Source organism: Lissotriton helveticus, chromosome 3_1 (genome assembly GCF_964261635.1).
Source record: "Lissotriton helveticus chromosome 3_1, aLisHel1.1, whole genome shotgun sequence".
NCBI lineage: Eukaryota > Metazoa > Chordata > Amphibia > Caudata > Salamandridae > Lissotriton > Lissotriton helveticus.
In genome coordinates this window covers 1,751,843,233-1,751,860,838 of record NC_136061.1, presented here as the reverse complement: position 1 = coordinate 1,751,860,838, position 17,606 = coordinate 1,751,843,233, and the positions used below count along the sequence as shown (strand labels likewise).

General features: G+C 51.1%; 1 protein-coding gene across 4 annotated transcripts in view; it reads right to left on the bottom strand.

Moving 5' to 3' along the window:
* The window catches only part of TRNAU1AP (tRNA selenocysteine 1 associated protein 1), a 247,886-nt gene that overhangs the window by 7,696 nt on the left and 222,584 nt on the right, over positions 1 to 17,606 (bottom strand). For 3 of the 4 annotated variants that reach the window (XM_078682552.1, XM_078682554.1, XM_078682553.1), the window contains one exon: positions 7,225 to 7,258. The exons of the other annotated variant lie outside the window; for it this stretch is intronic. In XM_078682552.1, coding sequence (XP_078538678.1) covers positions 7,225 to 7,258 — 34 coding nt within the window. The remainder of the gene's footprint in view (positions 1 to 7,224; positions 7,259 to 17,606) is intronic. 4 annotated transcript variants of the gene reach the window in all.

Sequence of the window (17,606 nt, the reverse complement as noted above, 5' to 3'; positions counted from 1 at the left end):
CCCAGTAAGGGCGGATGATCGGGCAGTCCCACCAGATATGGCGGAAATCCCCCAAGAGACCACAGCCTCTCCAACAGCGGTCTGATGTGGACGGAAAGATGCGGTGCAGTTTGGATGGGTACAGGTACCAGTCCATCATTGTTTTGAGGTGTGCTTCTCGCAGCGCTATCGAGCGATTGTGTGCTGCGACGTCCCTCCAAAGGCCTGCCCATTCGGGATCGGCGATGTCCCTCCCGAGCGTTTCTTCCCAATGTCCCATATAGCGTGGGCGGGGCGATGCCGCCGTAGTGAGCAGTAGCTTATAGAGAAAGGAGATGGCGCCTTTCATGGTGGTTGCGCGGAGAAGGAAGGCCTCGAAGGTGGAAGGCGGCCTCGTAGCTGCATCGCCCGTTCCGGCGGAGGTAGCCCAGTGGAGGAGCTGGAGATGGTGATACCTCTCAGACGAGGGGACCCCATAGTCTCTCATGCAGTTAGCGAAGGTGAGCGGAACGGTACCATGGAAAAGGTGAGTAAGGGCTCGGCATCCCCCCTCGCGCCACATTCGGACGGGAGCCTCTTGCAAAGCCGGGGGGAAGGCCGGGTTGAAATGAATGGGGGTGAAGGGCGATGGGAACGTCGTCCACCGATCATCGCCCGAGACCGTATCCCACACCTTCAGTACCGTGCTGGAGGGGGTACTGATATAGGCATTTCTGGGTCTATCCCCCTTGGGTTTCCAGGCCAGATCCCATATGGACCGACCAGCGACACTCCTGTCCATATGCAGCCAGTGTTTTTCTGAGAGTTTCTGGGACCACTCCACAATAATTCGTAATTGAGCCGCTTTATAATACAGGTGCAAATCAGGAAGACCCACTCCCCCCTCCGACCGTAATCGACGCAATGTAAAAAAGGAAAAACGGGCGCGCCCGTCTTGCCAAATGAAGCGGAGCATCAAAGTTTTGAGGGGTCTAAAAAAAATCCAGATCCAGTGGGATGGGAAGGGCCTGAAAAAGGTAGAGGAACTTAGGAAGGAGAACCATCTTAATGGCGTGTATTCTGCCTAGCCATGAGATGTATTTGGGCCTCCAGCGAGCCAAGTCAGCCCGTATGGACGTCAGAAGCGGGGGGAAATTTGCAGAGAACAGGCCTCTCATGGTCGGTGTCAAGTGAACCCCCAAGTACCAGAGGGAGCCGGTCGCCCAGGACAGGGGGGTCAAAGGCCGCACCCGATCTATTTCAGCCGGTGACAATGTGAGGTTTAGGATGTACGACTTCCCAAAGTTCACCCTAAATCCAGCCACCTCCTCAAACTCGGACAGGACCGTCTGGACGTGTGGGAGCGAGCGGGCAGGGTCCTCTAGGGACAGTAGAACGTCGTCCGCGAAGAGTGAAATCTTGTGTTGCTCTCCTGTGAAGGGGAGGCCCCGAATCTCCTCATGCTCCCTCACCACCAACGCCAATGGTTCAATGCTAAGCGCAAAGAGCAAAGGGGAAAGGGGACAGCCCTGCCGGTTTCCGCGGGAGTGAGAGAAAAAAGGTGACAAGTGTCCATTAACAGTCACCCTGGAGCGGGGGGTACTGTAGTTCGCCCGGATCATCGTGATGAATTTATCTGAGAATCCGAAGGCTGCCATGGTACGAAACAAAAAAACCCCAGTCCACCCGATCGAAGGCCTTCTCCGCATCTAATCCCACCAACACCGCCGGGATGCGGAATCTATCGGCCTTTTCGATCAAATGGATCACCCGACGCAAGTTATCGTGGGTCTGTTGTCCCGCGATAAAGCCCGACTGATCCGGGTGGATAAGGATCGGCATCAGATCCTGGAGGCGCCGTGCAATAATAGCGGAGTACAGTTTCGCATCGATATTCAAAAGGGCAATCGGTCGGTAGGAGGAGCAACTAGCGGGATCCTTCCCGGGTTTAGGAATGACCGAGATCACCGCCTCAGCCATAGAGCCAGAGACGCAGCCAGTCTCAGCCATCGTGTTGAAGAGATCAACTAGGTAGTCACAGATCTCGGTGGAGAAGGTCTGGTAAAAAAGAGCGGTATAGCCATCCGGCCCCGGCGCCTTGTGAGGTTTCAGGGCTTTGATGGCGTCTAGAATTTCCTCCCGGGAGAAGGGGGCCGCCAAGAGTTTGTTGCGGTCTGCAGAGACTTGAGGTAAAGCTAAGTCCGCTAGAAATCGCTCCTGCGCTTCAGGGGCGTGGGCGTCGCTTCTATAGAGGTCGGCGTAGAAGCGGCCAAACAAGGCCGCCTTTTCCTCGTCTCAGTGGAGGGGGTCCCCAGCTTCGTCTCGCATGCCCCCAATGTATTCTCTTTCCCGTTTGTCCCGAAGTTGTCGGGCTAAGTGTCTCCCCACCTTGTCACCCCGTGCATAGGAGGTTTGGCGCAGTCGTAGGAGAGTAAATTCCGCCCTGTTGTTGTAGTGGGCCCTCAGCTTCCCTCGTATTGCCGTAAGGGGGCGAATGGTGAGTCGGGAGGGGTTCAACTTATGCGCTGATTCCAGGGCAGCCAGCTCGGCTTCCAGTTTCTCCCGTTCCGCCCTCCGCAATTTGTTAAGATTAGCGTTCAGTGCAAGGCACGTGCCCCTCAGGGAAGCCTTGCAGGCATCCCAGGTTGTGAAGATAGAGGTGTCCGAGACCGGGTTGAGGGCCCAGAAGTCCCGGATGGCCGTACGCAAAGCTTTGCAAGAAGTGTCATCCCGGATCAAGGCGGCAGGGAAATACCATTTACGAAGACCGTCACCCTTCGCTGACCAGAGTAGCCCAAGGACCAGCAAGCTGTGGTCTGAGATGGAGAGTGGAAAGATGCTGGAGTCGCGGACATCGCCCCGAAGGGCCTGGCTTAGAAAGATATGGTCGAGCCGGGAGTAAGAGCGATGGACAGCAGAAAAGAAAGTGTAGTCTCGGGATTGGGGGTGCAGTGCGTGCCAACCATCAATCAAACCCAATGTACCTATCTTACGCTGCGTAGCTGAGGAGAACGAGCCGGCATCGGCTCTAAGGGTGCCAGAACTATCCAGGAGTTTGTCCCACACCAAGTTAAAATCACCGAGAAGAATCAAATGACCCTCAACAAAGTTCTCAGTTTTACGCAGCAGATCTTGGAGAAAACTATTCTGTCCTGAATTAGGAGCATACACCACCACAAATGTACAAATCCTTTCATGCAGCAAACCTTTGACCATCATTCAACGGCCCTCCCCGTCACTCTGCATCCCCAAGGGTTGAAAATGAAGGGACGCTCGAAACAAAAGGGCCACCCCCCTATGTTTGGTGGAAGCCGAGGATCTATAAATAAGTGGAAAGTGCCTATGTCTAAGTCGGAGCTCATCCTTACGCGCCAAGTGGGTTTCCTGCAGGCCCACCACATCTAGCTGATGATCAATCAGGTATTTCCAAATTTTTTGGAGCTTTTGTGGTGAGTTCAAGCCCTTCACATTCCAAGTAGCAACATTAAGTGGCATAGCGATAAAGTAGATCCACCCGCTCTGCAGTCCTCACAACTACCCGCGTCCCCGAACCAGCCAGCACCACAGCCCAGCTCCCCCAGGCCTCCCGGCACTCATCGTACCTCACACCAACAGCAGCACACACAACAAACCACGCATTCCTCTCATCACCACCCCTCTGAACAACCCATCCAACCACCCCAACCCCTAACCCCTCCGTCCCCTCAACAACCCCTCCCGCAATTAACACATCTGAATACCAACCACCCTCAAGAGGAATCAAACAACCCCAGATCTCAACAGGCCCCCCCACATTAAACCACCAAGTCTCTCCCAACCCACCCCGCCCCCAATACCAACCCAAGAACAAAAAAAAAGTACTTAGCAGTCCCATCGAGGAATAAGTTGTCGTGGCCCTCCTGGGCCGGGGATGCGGAGTCCAAGGAGGGACCCCACAGGCCACGGTACGGGGTGTCTTCTCCAAAAGTACACTGAAACCCACGATACCTGGCAGTACGTGCCCCTCCGGCACCAACCGGCTGGCGGCTCAAAGATTAAGCGGCACCGGAACTTTGCTGGGACGACGCCACAGTGACCGAGGCCACCGATGCCACTGCATTCCCCCTCTCTTGTAAGCTAGCCACACGGTCTGGTCGCCCACGATCTGAGGTCGGGCCCACTCTCTGCCATGAGGAAGAACGCCTGCGTCGCCGCGGCGGCGATCTGCCAGACCCCCGCGAGGGAGACTCTTCATCCAGCCCCAACAGGCCTTTTGCTTCCTGGAGAGATCGAAACGGCACCACCCTGTTCTCCCAGCGGAAGATGATGCGCAAGGGATGACCCCACGAATAGGAGATGTCGCGGTCCCGAAGGAAGGCGGTCACTGGGCGGAACTCCCGTCGCTTCTGGAGGGTCGATGCCGCTAAGTCCTGGAACAGCAGCGGACGGTGTTCTCTGAACTGCAAGGAAGGGATAGTCCGCGCCTTTCGCAAGATCCTCTCTTTTAGCTGGAAATCGTGCACACAGGCTAAGATGTCCGGGGGCGGCCCCCCGCCCCTTCTAGGGAGACCGACCCTGTGCACTCTGTCCATCCTGATCTCCTGAACATCAGCGTCGTCTAGCACTTGCAAGAAAAGAATCTGGACATACCCCCTCAGATCGCCTGCTTCTCCGTCCCAGGGCACTGCCCGAATACGGATGTTGTTCCGGCGGGAACGGTTTTCCAGGTCCTCCGTATGGGCTTGAAGATCCAAGTTCTGCTCCGTGAGCCTAATTATATCTTGCTGCAGCTGATTGACATCGTTCGCCACGTTCAGGTCGTGGTCCTCCAGCGTGGCCACTCTTTCTCCGAGGCCATCCACGTCCCTCCGCACTTCACGGAGGTCCGATGCTAGCTGGGCGCGGAGTTCTGGGATGTCCTCCTTGATAGAGGCAAAGAGTTCCGCCATAAAGGCCTTGGTTGCAGGCGCTTCATCGTCCGAGGTCCTGGGCGACGCGCTGGGTCCGGGAGACGGTGGGTGTTGAGAGGTCTTTGCTGCGCCATCTTTCCCAGGTTTCCCCTTGCTCTGCGTGGATGACATCGCGCCACCTCCGGGAAGGGTAGCAGTTACCTCTACGGTATTCACAAGGCTCCGCAACTCTGATATCGGAAGAGCAGATCTGTAATCAGGTCCTCCCCGTCAGGGGCTCCAATAGACAGGTCCCAACCAGCACCGCAGGCGTCTGTATCCGGCCCACCGCCTCTGGGGTCTACTCCGCCGAGCCTACTGCCAGTGTCTCAAGAGCAAGGGACCCCCCGCGCTCACAGTCCTGGCCTATGTCCAGCCCCGCTGTGGTCAGATGGGGTGCAAGCAGGGGGGGGGGGGGCGATGGGACCCCACTGGAGGTCCCCCCCAGGCGCTCGAGTCTCAGGAAGCTGCGCTGCAGTAGGGCTCTCCCCACCTCCTGCGTTGCTCCGAGATATGATAGGGGAAGGATGGCGCCGGTGCTGGGGCCCTAAGAGGCCGCTGGTTCACCCCCACGGCCTCCTTTCTCCGGGTAAACTGAATATCCACCCCCTGCTCGGGGCTGTTTCTCAGAGCAGTAGGGGTTAGGCGCCTGCCCCAAGGCCCGGAGCTCCCTTGCCGCAAGATCACCCTCACCTCCTTTTCCACCACGTGCCGATCTCAGGGCCCGAGCCCGCCAGGCTCCCAGGACCCGGCCACACAGGAATTGAGCTGCTAGGGAGGGTGCTCTCTCTTCTCCCCGCACAGCTCCTTCTCTAGATGGAAGTCCCCGCGGGTCCACTTCGCCTCGCGAAGCAGGGAGCCGGGTCTCACAAGCAACACAGGTCGGGGATTCCCAGGCCGCAGGTTGCTATATCTCCTCTGGGCCCTCCAGGGCTCCCGCCGGTCACCAACCAAGCACTCAGTCCAGGGGCCCACGACGGGACCCCGTTCGGAAAGCCGGCGCGGCCAGGTGTCCCCGCGTATCCGGGCAGGTTAGAGGCGGCGGGGGGCAGCACCGCGGCTGCCGTACACGATGGTCCCAGCCGGCCCCTCCAACCGGCACCCGTCTGTCGACCGCCGCTGGGTCCCCAAGGCAGCTACCTCTCCCCAGGCGTGTGCGCAGTGTCCGGCTGGCAGCGGGACAAGAGCCGGGAGCTACAAGTCCGCCGCGGCATGTCGCTTGAGGCCGCGTGGCAAAGCCGCAGAGCAGGAAGTCCGGCCCCTCACTTACGCGAGGCCGGTGCTCGCAGGGCCGCAGTCCGCCGCCGCACTTAGAATCGCTTCTAGGCAGCCTCCGTTCCCGGTTGCAGAGCCGGACCCTACCCCTCCGTTCCAGGGGGATACTACAGGGCTCCGGTAGTCGATCAGCACGCCGCTAGTGTTGCTGGACAAGGCTAAGCTGGGTTTGGCGCCGGAGGGACTCGAAAGAGCGTCTCACTCTGTCGCCATCTTGGCCACGCCCCCGAACAGACCTCTTCTTAAATTATACCAGTCTCTTCATTGCCTTTGCAGGGAACACCAAAGGAAATGCTAAAATGTGCGCATGACAGCAGCTGACACAATCCTCTCTGATTTTGATTCACTCCCCTAAATTCTCACCGAAAATCCACATCCTTCAACACAATTATTGCTGGATAATCGAGGAGAAAAAAGTGTACTTTACTTGCCATGGGGCCCATGGGAATGAGGACCAAAGACATGTATTTTGTTTTTTGACAGGGACTGCCACAGTAGTCAAGGAGTATGCAACACAGGGCAGATTAGTGGAGACTAGTATATTTGTGATCTTTAAAAATATTTTCCACAGATTCCTGCACTGAAAGACCTTGGCAAATCTGGCATTATTCTCAATTAATAGTAAATTTGTGAAGAAAGCAAAGTACATTATGGGTTATTACAAACTTTGATACGGAACCTAGAGTACAGGAGTGGCAAACTTTCAGTTTAAAAACTGAACATTCAAATTACACCATATCCTCTCACAAAATCAAAAAATGTGGACTTTCTTCAATGAGGCAAAACGGCTACACGTAGCACAACATCCACACCATTCAAGATAGGGCCAATTCAGTCAGAGTATTGTGCATTGTTTCATTGTTTCATGGTGGTATGCACACCCTCTTGCAGCTGCATATTGAAAGTCTCTATGTATTGTGGTTTTTTAAATTTAGCAAAAAGGGAGAATTTGTAAATATGTGTTTCGATTTTGAGAATAACATTTGATACTCCAAGCACTGCTTAATGAGATGTCCATCAGAACTACAAGCATTCAGGTAACTGAGTAAATGCATATGCTCACCTTCTAATGCATCATCAGCAACTTCCTCTGGTACCTGAGGAGAGAAAAAATTCCCTTTTCATCTAGGAGAAACAAACCACATCAAATAATCTTGCGCTGGGTATTTCGTACAAATGTAGTTCACAGCTGTTACCAACCAAGGAGGCAGATGATGAAAACAACAACCAACATAACTTCAGGCACAATAAAACTAAAACAGATTAGTAACGGACGAGATGCCCACAGAAAGCAAAAAAACATGACGTCAGAGGGACCACAGTACAGGAAAGCACTTCGCAAGTGCAGTTAAGAACCAGGATCCTATGGAGCCCCTACTTAAATTCGGTCCATGACTATCTCCATTTCGTATACGGTACAGAGGGCTTATAGCAGCTGTACTGCCCCCTGCGGCGTAAGGTGCTCTAGGCAAATGCCATGCAGTGAGACTCTGTTCCTTCTCTGGTGTATTCAATGTTTGTCCCTATAATGGCTAGATCCATTTTGTATTTTCAGGATATCGGTGTGATATAAAATTACAAACAATGAATAAGTATAGCAATCATAAGTTGTTATGCAGAGTGCAAAGTCCTGGATTTACCCTAGTTTTTCTCGAATGGCAGAATAATTTTTACACAGCAGGCACATGAATTTGTCTTGTCTATTTTTGCCCTGCCCCTCGGTATTCTAGAGTTCAATCATATTTTATTTTGTGACTAGCCAGTTTTGCTCTGGCCCTTCAATGTGGTGCCCTTAGTGATTTTGCAGTACAGCACTGTCAATGATGGCATGCGATAGGACCGTAGGTATTCTCAGCAATAGCTATTTATTTTGAGTGCTTTACAGTCCAAAGAGAGCACTGTTCATATTGGAAGACTTTCCACCTCCTTCGCTACCCTCCTCAAATTATACTGTGGATTCACCTCCAGAGGATTAACAATAATTATGCCCAGATTCTTAATATCCGCCTGAGATTCCCCATACCAAAAAATTCCTCTGCCAAGCTTTTTACCCTAGGGATAGTCTGAGCAGGATCTGATGTGAGGATTATCAAATCATCCGCATATAGTGTGATCTTATTACTAAAATGGGAGGAGCTGAAAGGAGTAACCTGCAAATCCCATCAAAGTAGCTGGGAAAACGGTCAATATAAATATCAAACAATAGAGGTGACAAGGGGCAACCCTGCCGAGTGCCTCTAGAAATACCGAAGCTCCTGGTCAATGACCCATTAAGCAAAATTCTGGCAGATGTATTTTCATATAACCTCTGTAGCAATGAAATAAAGCAAGGGCTGAAGCCCAATACTGCCAATACCTCCCACAAGTAAGCCTTAAAGACCTGGTCAAATGCCTTGGCTGCATCTAATGCGACTACAGCCAAGGGAATCAATCGAGCCGTGGCAAGATTTATAGTTCCGATCAGCTGCTGAGTAAGCTTGTGAATTTGCCGATTTGGGACAAAACCCTTCTGATCTGGGTGTATTAGTTTGGGGGCTAGCTTGGCCAGTCTTCGACGCAGAATGCTTGTAAAAACCTTATAATCCTCATTCAGTAGGGATATTGGCTGATAAGAATCAGCCTTACTAGGATCCTTTGCCGGTTTTAAAACCAATACTATTGTGGCTTCCTTCCAGAAATCAGGAATCTGCACCATCCGCTGATATACTGAATCAAATAGTTTCACCCACACTGGTACAATCTCCTATTTTAGGAACTTATATAGCTCTGAGGCGATTACATCGGGGCCAGCCGCTTTACCATTTTTAATATTCGACAAGTGTCCCCTGATTTCCTCCTGGGTAATCTTTCCTTCCATCTGCTCCTTAACTTCCTGTCTGGGAAGACCTCTTCCACATACAGTGTTGAAAAAAGGAGACCAGATGTACTTGCATATCCTGAGACATCTGGGGATTAACAACCAGTTCCTTAATAGTATTCCTAGGGGACGCTGCTTGTCCACAGACCAAGATGGCCGCAGAGTAGCGGAGCTCCGGTCCGAGCCCGACATATCCGTAATAATCCTGACCATGGTGGACATCTGATTGCCAGGGAGCAGCTTTGGACAAGGGGGCATACACCCCGTGCCCCGATCGACCCACGGTTTGTGCCCAAATACAGAGTGGTGCTGTAAAAGAGCCGGCCTGGGGCAGCACCCACGAGGAACGCGGCACGAGCCCGATGTAGCTCGCGCATGAAAAGCCAGGGCCTAAGCAGCTGACTGATGACCAGCATGCGACGGAGCTGGGCCACGGTGGATTAAAAGCAACGCCGCCAGAGTGAGCGTAACTCAGAGCCATGAGGAGTGTAGGAGAAGCGCCCGAGCCTGCCGCCCGAGTATAGACCAGGCACGAGCTCGCAGCTAATGGAGGAGCCGCAGCCGCTGCCAAGGGCCGTGAAGGAGAAACATGAAGACCGCTGGGACCAGCAGCCGGACCTTAGAGGTGAGAGGCAGCGCTGGATGGCAGCCGGCACCCACTCGGAGGCTGGGTCCCAAAGACTGAGGGGCTGTGGAGTGATCGGAGCAAACCAACAGCTAGAGAGGAGCGAGGCCTATACGGTGAGAGGCAGCCAGTATCCAATTCCCTGAGAGGGGGTGAGCGGCCTACCCAGGGAGTTTAGCGCACATTGCCTCAAACAGAAAACTCCATACTTAAAGTGAAGACCCCCGAGCAAGTGTAGAAGTACAACCTAGTGTGAAGCAACTGGGCAAGGTCCCGACAATCGGTGGACCAGGGGGAACCTCCCCTTCCGTCCCCCCCTCTTGTCTTGATTCTCATCGGAGCCAGGGACCTGAGGACCAAGTTGGGGTCCTGTAGTGCGGAACTGAATACAGCCAGGCTGAAGAAGTATCCGATGGCACTAAGCGATCCATAAAGGCCTTGAGGAAAAGCCGGAGCACGAGGAGGGCCCCTAACAATCGGGTGGCTGCAAAGTGGGGGATCCCCACCCACGTAACCTGGCGGTGGACAAAGGAAAAAGGGGGAAGCCCAGAGATGCGGGCCATGTTCAATTAAACAAATTGGATAACTATGCCATCACGAAGCCCGCAACAAATGCTGAGGAGGAGGGGGCACAGAGGAGCCCTCACTGGCAGCCATAATGGCGGCAATTCGAGATGTCAAGGGGTCCCTGGAACCCAAAATAGACTGTGTCCGCTGAAGGTACCTTGATCAGGGCGAACCTCTAAACTAAGCAAGAAGGTGTCAACAGCCGAGACCCACTCACCCAGCTTTGGTCAAAAACTAAACGTCTGAAGGAACAGGTACATACACTCACATAGAAGGCCACGCATACGGAGGCACGGCTGGAAGATCAGGAGGGGAGGGCCGGAAGGAACAATATACAGGTCGTTAGGGTTCCTGAGGGGGCAGAGGGGCAGAGTGTTGATTTGTTTGTAGAAGACCTTATGTCAATAAACTACAACCCCCATGCTTATCAAAGTTCTTTTCCGTTGAGAGGGCGCAGGCGCCCCTTCCACGACGAGGGGCCCCACCATGCACAAACATTGCTAGAATATTTAACCACCGCGACAGGGACACAATACTGCAGGCAGCAAGAGCAAAAGGGGACATGCTATATGAAAACACTGTGGTAAGGTTCTTTCCAGACTTTACCCTGCAAGTAGAGCGACTAAGGAGGAGCTTTGAGCCACTGAAAAAGGAACTGATATCCAGAGACTTGAAATACAAGATGCTCCTCCCGGCCTGACTGCGGGTGACAGCAGACGGGAAGATATGGCACATCGCAACTCCAGAGAAAGCCGGGGAGTGGCTGGAGGGCTGGCACACAGTTGGACGAGACAAAGGCAAAGATCCTAATCAGAGAGGTGGACACAACAATTGAAGCAGAAAGACCGGAGCAGGGTGAGGTCGGCAAGTCACATCCTCAAGACCCGCCAGTCCGCCTGGTGCAGAGGTGGCACTAGAATAGTAGGTGGTGAGGCCAGGGCGGAGGTAAGACTGGAGAGATTTGACTTTACCCCCAGAGACAATCTAGCGCTACAAGCAGAGCACTGAGACTTTGGGATCGGCCCGACCGGAACAACCGGACGAGATTACTCCTATGAAACTCACAGAGGCTACTAGTCGTAATGGGCTCGGTTAAGGTACGGTTCTGGAACGTTAATGGACTCAAAGGTAAATTGAAAAGGTCGACAGTCTTGCCATTCATTAAAAGGCACGCACCAGATGTGGTTCTCTTGCAGGAAACCCACCTTAAAGGCAACTACTGTAGAGCGCTGGATAGATATGGCTACACTTTGATAGCACATGAAGGGTATACCTCAGGTTCCAGGGGAGTGGGAGTTCTAACCAGAAGGGCATTTCCCTTTATCCAGGGTACGGTATGGACAGACACTCTGGGGAGATATGCAGCGATAAGTGGTACATGGGAGAGGAAAAGACTTAACTTGTGGGCAGCATACTCCCCCCCCCCCCCCTTCCCCCCCTGGATCTACAGATGGCCACACTTGAGGTGTTGGGTCCCCTGGTGTTGCAGCTGCCAGAGGGCAGGTTAGTCCTGGGATGCGACATGAACGACATTGTGTCAGCAGACTTAGATGTGGCAGGCAGAGGTCCCTCTGGAACAAATACCACAAGACAGGAATGACAGCTTGGGGGATTCCTCGAAGCAATGGGCCTGGGCAACATTTGGAGACATCATGACCCTGCAGTGAAGCAATACACCCATTTGTCCGCTGCGACAGGAAGCCTCTCTAGGCTTGATTACCTCTTTACACAGGGTCCAGGGTTGGGGGAATTTACAGATGCCACACATGTGGCGCATGGGGTATCCGACCACTCCCTGGTAAAAGCAAAGTTATCAGGAGCAGTAAGGGACCACACACTACCGCAGCAAATACACCTGTGGTTCTTCAGGAACGAGGACTTCAGGGAGAACATGCGGGAGGGGGAAGAGCTATACTTTGAGGACAATGTAGGATCAGTTGATTCCAAGGTGACCCCGTGGGAAGCGTTGAAAACCGTCCTTCAAGGCTAGGGCCCAGGCGAAAATAGGCGCCATCAGGAAAAAGAAAAACCTCAAATGTCTTGCCCTTGAGAAAAATATATTACAATTGGAGGCCCGAGCAACAGGAACTTACCCCCAAGCAATCCTATAGATAGGAAGAGCTTTAAAGGTGTGACAGAGAGAACTCTGGGATCTACTAGAGGACAGCGTCAAAGCGCAGGCACTGGCCATGCAACTTCGACTAAGGAGACAAGGCAAACAAGCTGCTAGCCTGGTTAGACAAGAGACGGATGAGTGGAGGTTGGGTCCCAGGCCTGTTGGATGCGGATGGGGGCAACTATGAAACTGGGGCGGTGATAGTGGAGGAATTCGCCAATACTTCTAAGGGATCTACACATCCCGCTCGACACGCACAGAAAAGGACTGTACAGATTTTTTGTGCGACATCTCTCTGCCACGACTCACTGTGGAAGACAGTGAGATGCTAGAGGGCGACCTGACGATAGCCAAAATAAAATCAGCCTCCGAGCCCTACAATCCGGCCTGCCAGTACAAATGTAGAAGGCTATGCTGGACGTCACAGCAAAGCACTTGTTGAACACGTTCGGGTAGGCATAACAGGTTAGCATACTACCCTCAGACCAAAGGAAGGCAGTTATAACGGTAATCCCAAAGGTAGGCAAACCACCAACGGAGTGTCATATAGACCGATCTCGCTACTCAACTATGAGGTGAAAGTGTTGGCCAAGCTTCTGTCCATGGACTTAGCCGGGGTGATTGGCACCCTCATCCACCCGGACCAATCCGGGTTCATGCCCCATAGGGGCACCAGGTCAAAACTCCAAAGGCTGTTCGGAATACTCCATATAATGGAAAAATGCCCAGAAGAGCAATTAGCCCCTCTGTCCCTAGACGCCAGAATGGTGTTTGATAAAGTGGCGCGGAATTACCTCTTCGCGGTCCTGGATAGGTTAGGCATGGGTCCCAGATTAATAGAATGGATTATACTTCTATACAAGCAACCACTGGCCAGAGTGCGGGTTAATGCCACGGTGTCCCAAGTGTTCACCCTACAGAGAGGAACCAGACAGGGTTTCCCTCTGTCTCCTATCTTGTTTGCGCTGGCCCTGGAGCCACTCGCAGCATAGGTACGTGAAGACCCCTTGATCTGGTGGATACTGATAGGGTAGAAGTGGGAAGACCGAATGTCACTCTATGTGGATGACATCCTTCTGTATGTGAGGAAGCAGAGATATTCAGTAGACCGAATTCTGCAGATCTTCCGCATATATGGGGAGTTCTCTGGTTACCGAAGTAATTAGGACACCCACCCTGACTTCTAGATGTATTGTGCCAATAGAAATACACGGCTTTAAGAACCTTAGGATCCACTTAACAAGGAAAGCCCAAGAGTTCTACCGAAAGAATGTGGGCGAACAGCTTGACTCGCAGTAGATGCCAAACACTGGCGTGTTCTGCTCCTCGCTTTGATAGGCTGGACAGCAATGTTCAAAATTATGGCTCTCCCCTATTATATGCACTACAAAACACGCCACATGAGGTGCCCCCTTTCTTCTTCCAAACAGTGAACTCTAAGCTTTGCACGCTGCTGTGGTGCAGCTCGGCACCGCAAATAGCCCTAGGTAAACTTCAGAGAGGGATATATGACAGAGGTCTAGCAGTACCCGATATCCGAAATTACTACTGGGCAGCCCAACTGGTAACTGTGAATGGATGGATACACTGGGAGACATATGGAGAGGTCGGGCATATATTACATTTACAGACCTACAGATGGAATACGAATTGTGGAAGGGGGAGTGGCTCAAATATACCCAATTAGGACATGCCCTGCAGGAACACATGAGAGAAGGAGAGACACTGGAAGCAGCCTCACCACTAGAAGATAGGATACTGACAGAGTAATTTTCTAACGGTATAAAAAAATAATAAATAATGCCCCAGACCAGCTGGGAACAAGACGTAGGACCCCTGGAGGAAGAGGAATGGGTGGAGGTGCTCCAAGGCCCAAGAGAAGTAGCATTACGTGCAAGGTTCTGATTGATACAGTTGAAGGTGTTACATAGGGTATACTATCCCAGGTCAGTGCTATATCGAATGGGAAGGAGTGAAAGTACACAGTGTCACAAGGGATGCGGTCAGAGGGAACCTCCTATCATTTGATATGGGAATGCCTGGTCCAACAAACGTATTGTCAGAAAATAGCTGAGGCAATGGCAGCAGTGGTAGGCAGGGAAGTTCTGCTGGTCCCTAAATAGTTCCTGCTGGGAAAGACAGGAGAGGATGATTGGCCGAGGCATATACAACACTGACTAGCACTAGCAGCAGTGATGGCAAAACAGAATGTAGCAAAGAAATGGGGGCGTCCGCTAGCCCGACAACAGAAGAGTGGGAAAATGATTTGGATTGGTGCTGGCAAGCAGAACTCACGATATGTAAGAGTAGAGGGTGCCCAAAAAAGAGGGAGAAAATCTGGGGGGCCAGGCAGACATACAGAGGTTTATAAGACAGACACTGTGATGAAAAATGAGTATTGCTAGTCAAAATGGACATGGGTTGTAACCTGAACCGTATGCAAAAATGGAAAAATTAAATGATGTCATGATACAATTGCTCCTTTTAAGTACAAATTATCATATACCTACCAATAAAACGAGTCTAAAAAACAAAATAGTATTCCCTGAAGTCTCAACCCTCGCCTTCCATGCCAGTAATACCCCAGCTCGCTCCCCATACTCAAACTATCTCATACATCCAGTACGCCACAGCTCCCGACACTTCATATCCAACTCGATTTTATAGTTTAGCTGTGCCTCCTCCAACAGTTTTAACGCCCTTTCCTTATCCATCCCCATACTCTGCTTCTGAAGGGTAGCCTCCAAAGCCCCCACTTCTTGCTCCAATCTGGCCAATTCTGCCTTATTCTTAAAATGTACATGGCTTCGCAGGACCCCTTGGATAGAAGCTTTAAAAGCATCTCATATTACACCTAGTGAAACCATGTCTGCATTATCAAGAAAAAAAGATTGGACATCACCCCAACATCAAGGAGGATAGCTCTTTTTAACGTCTATCTTGAATTTTGCCTATTTCCAGGGCATTGCAGTGACAGCAGAATGATCCGAGATATGAAGCAGAAGATGGTTAACCTCTTTTATATCTGCTGCCCAACCTCGATCGGCCAAGAAATAATCCAGCCTAGAGTAATGACCAATTTATTTGCTGTGGAATGTATAACCTCTCATCTGGCCCTTTAGGTGTTGTCATACACCCACCAAACCTAGATCCTGAAGCATATTCATAAGGGCCTGTCTCGTCTGGGGTGCTTGAACACAGTCTCTCTGGGTTGATCTATCTAGAATGTGGTCTAATAGCGTTTTAAAATCACCTCCAAGACCAACGGGCCATGTACTCGACTAAATTCCATTCCAAAGTTTCCACAAATTCCTACCCACACAATCTCAAAACCAACACGTCTCATACCAGCCAGGACCCCATGCCAGAGCTTTCAGTTTTTGAAAACATAACTTCCACCTCAGCACCCTTCCTTACCAAAATCACCACCCCTTACAACACTCTGCTTGGTCCGAAACCACATAACTCTCCACCCATCTGCACCTCGAAAGGAGAGCTCTACTCTCATTTGAAATCAAATTGTTCTCCTGCAAAATGATCTTGCGAGCAAGACTTTCTTCAAGCTACCGCATCACCAGTCTCTGCCTACCCTAGGTCCTAATACCATTAACATTCCAAGTTAAAAAACATATGTTCTTATCACCTCCCATCATCTTCAACCAGGTTCTACTCCTTCTTCTAGTGGACAAACTGGAACTGGAACACTTACATGTTGTTATGTGTGCACTTCCTGGTTAATTGCTCAGTCTGTGAGCTGCATGTTTATTTGGGTAAAACTCACAATACAGTGAGCTCCATCAGTTATCTGAATGGTGCTCTCTGTAAATCTCAAGAGGCACGTGACGAGCCCCACGCACTTGGCAGGACACACTCTAGATGGAATCTTCTCAAATCACCCTAACCTGCGGTTTATGGGTACACTGCCTTTGACCAGGACAGACCACATGGGACCACATGGGAGTTCAATTTGAGATTCTCCTAGATATCCAACACAGGGCAGCTAAAGGCCCTAAGATCCAGATTCAAAGCAGACCCTGGAATACAATTGAGAGTGCAGACCTACAGGATGTAATCATGGCCTCTGTCAGTCAGTTACTTTCTGATCCAGAAGAGGCGGTTACTCACTATACAGCTTGGGTAGAGTCAGCCTGTAATATACTGGCTCCAGTTAAAATGATACACGCTAGAAGAAAGCATCCCACAGCCCCCTGGTATTCAGAAGATTTGAGGAGACAAAAAGTTTCCTGCAAGCTTCTGGAGTGATGCTGGAGGAAAGATTATAGGGAAGAGGAGAAACAGAAGTATAGACAAAGTCTAGCTATTTACAAACAACTCCTATCTGAAGCAAAGAAAAACTACTATACAAACCGAATCAATTCTGCAAACAATTCCACTAAAGAACTCTTTAAAACTGTCTCAAGTCTGGCCTCCCCCACCATGATAAAAGTTGAGGCTAGTCAGGAACTTTGCGACGACATTGCAATGTTTTTTTTGCTCAAAGTAGAAGCTATCTATTTGAACTTCAGTCACCCTAATCCAGAAGAAGGAGAGGTGCGGACGGAGGGAAGGCAGCAAACTTATGACCCCCTAAAGGTTTTCAATAAATTTGAGCAATTGTCCACAACAGATACAGAGAAGCTACTTCTCTCCGCCCAATCAGGCTCCCCTTATGACCCCTGCCCAGTCTCAATAATTAAACAGGCACAGGGGCCTGCAGCCTTAGTACTCACTCCATTGTTTAATACAATGTTTGAAGGTGGTCACTTCCCTACTCCTTGGAAAGTGGCCTCTATATTGCCTTTATTGAAGAAGCCCAACCTGGACCCGAAGGAACCAATCAACTTCCGACCCATATCACGTCTCCCATTACCTGCACAACTGGTTGAGAAAAGCATGAACTTACAACTCAGCACCTTCCTAGTGGGGATTAACGCTCTGGACCCAACTCAGTTTCGGTTCAGAGCAGGGCATAGTACAGAATCCGCACTAGTAAAATCCACAGAGGAGATTAGGGAGGCTATGGACAGGGGAGACACGAGGACGCTTCTGATTCCTGTTAGGAAGGTGAAGAACCTAGGAGTCATCATCAATGAAAAACTCAACTTTGAGGACCAAATCAATGCAGTTGCATCTTCCGTGTATTTTTTAATTAAAATGATCAAAAAAATATTGCCCTTTTCTGGCTGCATTATGTCAGCCGTAGTCACTGCCCTCATTTTATCCAGAATCGACTACTGCAATAGCCTGTATTTAAATATACAGGAACGCTTAGCGAACAAG